An 8,181-nucleotide genomic window follows, 5' to 3' on the forward strand; every position below is an offset into this window, starting at 1 on the left:
TGCTTTTTAAAGATTTTTTGCATCCTAACAAATTACTCTAGAACTGCCCTATAAATAACTCTTTCAGAATAATGGTCAAGTGTACTGAATAATCTTATCAACAATGATGTTGAACATACAGCATTCTTGCCAGGTTCCTGTTGTTGTTATTGATTATCTACTCCAGACTGAAGCAAAATATTATAAATTACAGAGGCATAAAGCTAACTCATATAAACTGAATGGCCAGTCATTTGCCTGATTTACATAAATATGAAATGAGGAATCTGATTAACATTATTTTCTACCATTGGTTGTGCTGTGTCATAATCATAATATTTTAAGTTTTGATTATGTTCTATTTTATTCAGAGTATTAATTGTTAGCATTAAAAGTGTTAAATAAGTTGTGTTTTTCTTTTTCATATGATAAAGGTGCAATAAGTTTGAGTTAAATATGTAATCTTAATAAAAAGTTCATGGAATAGTTTACTTTTTGTAGATCAAATCTAAATTACATTTGATGGTAATATTACATATTGAGGATTAATGCCTCTTACCCAGTGTAATTATTAAATTTTATGTATCAGATGAACTTTATGATTTGTGGGCTCTTCTCTTTGTTAATGTTGTTAGTTCCAGTCAGGAACCAATCAGGTATGTGAGAAACTGATGAACAAAAGAAAGATGTTTTATCTTGCCAGGTTGCTGAGGTGATGTATTATGTTGTTACTGTTTAGACAGTGGTCATTTACTTATGGAAGATTTCAAGTGTTATTCATTCTAAGGCAAAAATAATTAAAAACAAAAATAAATCTACAAATATGTTTGAGTTACTTTTCTCTCAGCAAGATATTATTGTGTGAAAATTCAGATATATATATACAAATATCAATGGTCTCATTTAGAAGTGTATTAATAAAAAGCAAGGTAATATCAAAGCTTGCCATAAAGTGTTTTTTTTAGAAAGGCTAGTTGATTTAATTCACATGCAAATTATAATTCATCAAAAATAGTGAATTCATTGGTAGTGAGTGGCTGTAGTATAGGTACCAGGAATTTTTCAAGCTTGTAAATGTGTGCTTAAGGCTTAAAGATTTGGTTGGAGGGATGTGCCTGCTTTGAAAATTTTAGGAAGACCATATAAAATAGGCTATGATATGTTTTGAAATATATACATATTCTATTTTCAACCACACATCAAGACTAATTTGTTTTATGTACTCATTAAGTAATTTTAAATTGTGTTATATTCATATTCAAATATTAGATAAATGTATAATATTTAAACATGCTGCAATCTTTAAGATATTCTGGAAGCATATTAGGCAGATTTCTTCATTAGCATAGTAGTTAGTGATAATAATTTATTTTTATTTTACTATAGCTGCCCCCTGACCGACAAATACAGAGGATTTCATCTAAGGAACAGTTTATCACTATGATAAACAGAACAACATCGGTTGATCACAACATGAACAAAACCCTTAGAAGTTCAGAAGATTTTTCAATAATGAAAAGTGATGAAAGCAGAGAAAATGAAGGTGACACAAGAGAGAGTGAAGATGGATTATTTAATTTTGAAAGTGTTGTGTCATTACAGCTGTTTGAAGATGAAAGTGATGATATTGATTTAACTTTATTTGAAGCAAGAAAGGAGGAAATTATTCAGAAGAAATCTGATATGGTCAATATAGTTCATAATGCTAAAAATTATCCAACAGAAGATGTTCCACATGAAGAGGATCAGTTTCAGATGATTCAATATAAGGGAAGGAAAATTGGTCACTTAAAGGCTGTGGATTCCCTGCTATGTTTAAGCAAATTTGATAGCCAAAGAGAAGAAATCTTCCTTAATGTTTCACCCAAGAGTTTTAAGGAGAGACATCCAAATTTAGTTGTTCATTCAGAAAATGAATCTAATAGTCATAACACCCCTGAGAACAACTCATTACATATTTATCCTCATATACAAACTTCTACTGAGGTTAATGATCGTTCTCAGAGGACGGGTTCAAGTTTTGGCCTACACAGTCCTGACATGGATGGAGAAAACAATAAACTGATTTCTATGCTTTCCCAGCTACAATCCTCTAGTGAAATCCCTTTACCCTTTGCTGAAAGGACATTTTACTTAGACCCAGACATCATTGATCTAACTATGATCCCACCACCTGTCACAATAGAACAGAACACACGTCAGATTAGTAGTTGTGCTAATTACTTAAATAATCCTCCTACGCCATTTCATAACAATTGTTTTTCTGTATCCATGGTCGTAACTGATGAAAATACTGATGTTTTGAAAGATACAGGTATTTTCTTATGTATTTCTATGTTAAAGTTCAATTTTTGTGCTAATTTAATACTGAGAAACTAGTTCTTAGTATTAAATTTACAACAGTGTTAAACAAAAATCCAGGTTTTCAAAACCAATAGCTAGTTTTCCATTAATGAGGTTTGTTTAAAAGTCCTGAATTTATCAATTTGTGATCAAAGCAAGATGTTTACGTAAATCAGAACTAAAATGTATATGCCCAATAATGAGCTTAGCTAATTGAATGTAGTGTTTAAGATTTGTTGCTAATAATGATTATAATTCATTGTTTCATCAGTTTAATACCTTTACTATTAATGATATTTTTAACAGTAAGCCCAGTGACATCTCACAAGTTTCAGCCAGCCCAGGAGTCTTAAATTAGCTTTAAATCAGAGTAATAAGCTAATAATGCAGAATAATCATTGTGATAAAATAACAAACATAAATTTAATTTATAAGTATTATAAAAATGGTAGGTAGACTTACATTTGAAGGAGTGTGACATTCACACATGCACACACACAATAGAAGAATGTACAGTGAGGATTTTAAATCATATTGTTCCATAGGGGGCAGTTTTCAAAGAACCAAGTATTCAGTTCTCACTGTGAAAGTAAAAATCTCACACAGCAGAACATTTAATACAGCTATATACTTCAAACCCCACTCCAACCCAATCCACTGCAATGTCCTCATATTCAAAAGAAAACTATGGTAGCAAGAAAAACAGAAAAAAAAAATTCTAATCTTAAAAACACCACTTTAAGGAAGTTGGATTTATTCTAGTACCATTAATAGCATAAAAATAAGGACTTAAATTAAAGAAGGCTCACATTGTTAAAACTTTACAAACTTTCAGCTGTATTGCTGTTATATATAAAGTGTAATTAACTTTATTACTTTCTGGAGTAACAAAAATATGCATATACTTCAGTGTTTAGTATGATGTAAATGCCGTTATGAAGCATGAAGCCGTGTTTTGTCTATTACATAATTTTTATTAAATGTATGTGTGTGTGTGTGTGTGTGTGTATATATGTATGTATGTGTGAATAGAAATCAAAATGTTACTTTACTGGGACTTTTTCAGAACTAGTGGACGAAAAAAGAATAATTGAGTCATCTTCATTTGGTTCTGTACAAATTGTAGGGAAACAAGACAGTCACTGCAATTCCATATCAGAGCTGAGTTACCAACAAGACACCATTCCTCATTTTGTTCCTGAGTCTGATGTACTGCCATTTTCAGATGACATAAACACCTTCATTGCTAGTGTAACTGTTCCCCCTCCTCCAACAGAAAGTAGCACTGAAGATAGCTTGACGTATGTAAATAACCATGAAGACCTTTCCACTTTAATCATTCCTCCTCCACCCAGTTCAGATCTAAGCACATTACTTGAAAATGAGGTAATTGCTCGTTTTCAACAGGCTACTGCTGATGTACAACAAATGTTTTCTCAGAATAATAACTCTGATGCTGAACACACAGAAAAGAAAGAAGGACAGAATTGTTTTTTTGAAGAACAAGATTATAATATTTTAGAAGTCAGTCTGAAAAATTCATCAATAATAGCAGCATCAGAAGAGCAAAATATAACACTTATGAATCATGTCCATGCTAGTAGCAGTAATGGACCATCAGTTACTCAACTTTCAACAGATCTTCCTGATTCACCAGATTACACTGTAGAGGGAGACTGTCATGGAAGTGACTCGTCAGGTTATGAGACCCAGACTTCCTCACTGACATCATACGGTGAAATGCTCTTGAGAGATTTTCCTGTTTATCAGGACCTACATGAAGATCATCATACTTATGCAGATTTGGAGTTTATATCAGACCCTGATTACCTGAATTTGAAGTTCTCAGAAAACCCAGCTTCTAAAGAGAATCATCTGTTTAAAGAATGTGTGTCTGATTATGAAGAAGTCCATTTTAAGTTGATGCCAAAAGTTATGGCCCATGGACTAGATGCAAGTAATACCATTCATCTGACTCCTAAAGCTCCACCCAGAACCAAAAACCTAAAACACACTTTTCTCCCTATAAAGATGCAGACAGAAGCATTTCACAGTGGAGGTTTGGATGATATCCAAAGCAGCACTAAGAAATTAGACATGACTGATGATAACTTCTCCAGTATTGTTCGTTCTCGATCACTAATCAACCTGTATAGTTCTTGGAATCAAGTTTCCTCTACAGACAGTATTGATAAACCACTGTTGCCACTAGCTGCTTCTCTTACTCTGGTAGGTGATGTGTAGGTATTTGATCTCTCTTCCTCTTTCTTTTTTTTATTTATTTATTTATTTAAAGTTTGAAATAATAATTAAATTGCAGTTTTATACAACCAAAGGAAATGTTATTTCGTGTATATGTTTACTACTACCATTATATAAAGTATAACAACATAAGGGTCAATTTAAAAAAAAGATTAAACATAACTTTCAGATAGAAAAATTAATTTGTTTACTTTTTCAGGATTGTAAGAAAATAATAACCAGAAGTCAAGAGTCCTGCCAATTCAGTAGTAAAGATACTTTTGATAGTGAGCAGAAAATGAACTTTATATGTCAAGCAAATCAATCCCAGTTTAAATACTGGAGCAAACAATTCAAGTCAGCAACCCTGGGCAGAAAAAAGTATCATGATGCAAGTTGGAGAAAGATAAATGGATTTACTAATGATTCACTGAATAACAATCTTAACCACTCCATAGAGGATGGAATTTTCATGGATGATATTTCAGAAATGCTGATTCTAGCTGCTCCTTCTCACTCTTATCTAGCAGGAGACATTGGTGATACCTTGTTGTTTGGTAATGCATCAGTATGCTCCAGGGCGATGGAACTCCAAAATTGCATTTCTCCACTGGAAAGTAGCAGCTCTATCTCCCTCATGAATCATAGAGTCATTCCAATCAATAGTGTTAGTATTGCTTTGGAAAATAGCACTGAGGATGCATCTTTAGAGTCTGAGCAAGAAAGAAATTATTACCAAGCTCAACACGAAATTGCTGTTATGATATTGCACCTGGAGGATATTTGTCATGCATGTGTTAAAACTGCTGAGACCAGTGTATCTGACATAAACAAGTTCACAGCTGCCAAAGAAGCTCTAATAACAGAATCTCGTCAGTTTGTAACAGCTTCTAAGTTATTTGTGAAAAGTGCCACAGGATCATCAGACCAAATGATAGAACATTTGAATATTTGTGTTGCACTACTTGATCGTATATTCACAGTCACCAAATTAGTTATCACTGAGATGGTGTCAGTAAACTTAATAGCATGTTTGGTTGAAAAATTAAAAGATGTAGCAATAGCTTATTCACGGACTGTTAATGCCACCCACCAGACTGTTAGAGAAGTAATTCTAAATTCTCATTTAGGCATTCTTATGCATGAAGCTACCTCACTTGCTTCTGCTTTGACATCACTTATGCAAACATTGAGGTCATTCAACAGCCCATGAAGTGGATTACTAAACAACATCTTATTATAACTTTCATGTAAATGAAAAGTTTTTGTCTAGGTCTTCCATTATACCAGAATCATTTCTGTTGTTTTTATGGATTTTTTTACTTGACACTGAATGCATTTGCAAAGTTTTGAGTACATTTATAACTTACTTCCAATTTATTAGTGAAACGTTTACTCAGATTATGCAAATGTGGTGAAGCTCTTTATTTAAGCATTTGAAACTTTGTTCATTAAAAGGTGAAATAGTTTTCAGCATCTTGAAATTAAAATTCTGACTTTTAACTCTACTTGATGGATGCACTGAAATGCAAATGCAAAGGAGTTGCACTGAGATAAAGTAAAATAATGTAATACCTATTTCATCATTTATTCCAAAGGATAATTTTTGCATTTTCACATTTAGAATTGAACTAATAATTTTTAAGCTTCTGAAATTTGACTGCCATTAAGAATTGTGATAAAATATTAAACATTTCAAATTACTCTGTCAGCCAAATTTTATTATCTGAGTTCAAAGAGAATTACTTATTTGAGGTTTGTTTAGTGAAAATACCTTATAAAACAAAGGAAAAGGAAGACTTCCTTAATAATAGTAACATAGAAACTTATAAATTTAACTGCAGTTTAAGCCATAATTTAACACACAGACTACACAAATTTAGTAAATCATATCACATTGAATTTATATAATACTGAATATAAGATGCAGTTTTTATCATAAACACCAAAATTTTTCTTTTCAGTTTTCAGTCCTTCTGGTTGAATTAATTGTTATAACAATTTAATATAAATTTAATAACTTTCAAAATATACAAAAACTGCATGCAAAATGAATTTGTGAAAAAAAATTTGTGAAGAACCATTATTTGCTGTTTCATATACTTAATTTAAGTGTCTTCCCATAGAATACTAGTCTCACATCATATTGTAATGCTTTTTCTTTGGCAGCTTAACAAATGGGATAATAACAATTTTCTAATTTCTTTTTTTTTTTATGAAACTTTCAGAATATTTTTTTTAAATCAAATTTGTTACTCTTTGAAGCCAAGGTTACATTTATGGTTACATTAACTTGCTTTTGACGACCATAATCATATTCCGTATTTTCATAACCAAGAATATATTTTTTTAAGCAAAAACTTTTTTATATATATTTCTACATGCTTAATTTAATATTAAGATCATTCATGGCAAGACATTTTTTGTTAAGTAATGAATTCTTTTATGAACTACTAAATAGTACTTTGCTATATTTTAGGCCATGTTCTCCAGCTGAAAAATAGTATGCAAAAATCGTGTGTTCTTTATTTAACTAGTTATTTTTAAAACATTGATCTTATTTTAATTATTTAGAATTACATATTGTAAAAGATAATTATTTTGTTTCAAGTTAAATGTGTTGCTAAGTTGTATGTTTAATTTGTTAATGGCTTAATCTTTCAGTTTTGACACCATTAAACTTTTATTGTTTATGCAAGAACAGAAGCAGAATGTTTATGATTAACCATGAGATGGAAGAAGAATTTCAAAAATTGTGTGTATTTTGTACCTATAAATATAACATACCAAAGATAAAATTTGGTGGGGTATAAGTTTCTTGATACAAAATATTACTTGCTCATTAAATATTTTGATAAGATTGCCACAAGGTAGAGTTTTTAAAATATTCACCAGAATATATATTAATCTCATCTCCATTGCAGAGTATAGAGTATTGTAACTCTGTGGAAAGGTCTAACTTGTTAGTTGATATGCACAACTTTATATGTAATGTTGCTGTATTTGTATTAATATACGTCTGATTCTTAAGCATATTTTTTGTAAATACAAATCCAAGAATAAATACATACTTAATGTGAATAGAAAGCAGGATCACATTTTTGTCCAGAATATGTATGGTATGTAAAATAAAAGAAAGCCACAGTTGACAAGATCAGTGTACTTTTATATTAAAATTTATTAAACACTTCAGTATTATTCTGTATAATGTGAATTTTTATACTTGATTCAAACTCCACACACACAAAAAATATAAAAGTATAAGCCAGTATTTTTGCTAAATTACTCATAACTGTTTCCAACATGGTACACCATCAAACCTGTTAATACAGTACTTTTTTAATGAAGAAACATTCAAATCTTATATTAAACAAATCTTCAGAGAAACCATTTCCTTCACTATAAGAACTAAGTTCACATATGTAGTAACAGTTTGTTATAACCCAAAATATTGGTTTACATTCCCTTCTTTTCTTTTGTTGTCTAAAGCTATTGTAAATCTTCATTTTATCTCTGTTTATGGAATCAAATGCTGTTTTCTTGCTTTTTATTATAAAACTATATTTTCCAGTGTTTGTGATTGTGGATATAAAACTACTTCTAGTGTATGTTGATACA

At 30.8% G+C, this 8,181-nt stretch overlaps 1 protein-coding gene across 5 annotated transcripts in view; it reads left to right on the forward strand.

The window, feature by feature from the left end:
- Nucleotides 1-7,754, forward strand: part of LOC143255775 (uncharacterized) — a 127,098-nt gene extending 119,344 nt beyond the window's left edge. For 3 of the 5 annotated variants that reach the window (XM_076511980.1, XM_076511994.1, XM_076511971.1), the window contains exons 17-19: nucleotides 1,366-2,293; nucleotides 3,389-4,551; nucleotides 4,784-7,754. In XM_076511980.1, coding sequence (XP_076368095.1) covers nucleotides 1,366-2,293; nucleotides 3,389-4,551; nucleotides 4,784-5,776 — 3,084 coding nt within the window. In that variant the 3' untranslated portion in view covers nucleotides 5,777-7,754. Of the gene's footprint in view, nucleotides 1-1,365; nucleotides 2,294-3,388; nucleotides 4,563-4,783 lie in introns of all 5 variants that reach the window. The other 2 variants (XM_076512003.1, XM_076511983.1) reach the window with 2 other exon arrangements.
- Nucleotides 7,755-8,181: the final 427 nt, after the last annotated feature.

The sequence above is a fragment of the Tachypleus tridentatus genome, chromosome 1, assembly GCF_004210375.1.
Source record: "Tachypleus tridentatus isolate NWPU-2018 chromosome 1, ASM421037v1, whole genome shotgun sequence".
Taxonomy (NCBI): Eukaryota; Metazoa; Arthropoda; class Merostomata; order Xiphosura; family Limulidae; genus Tachypleus; species Tachypleus tridentatus.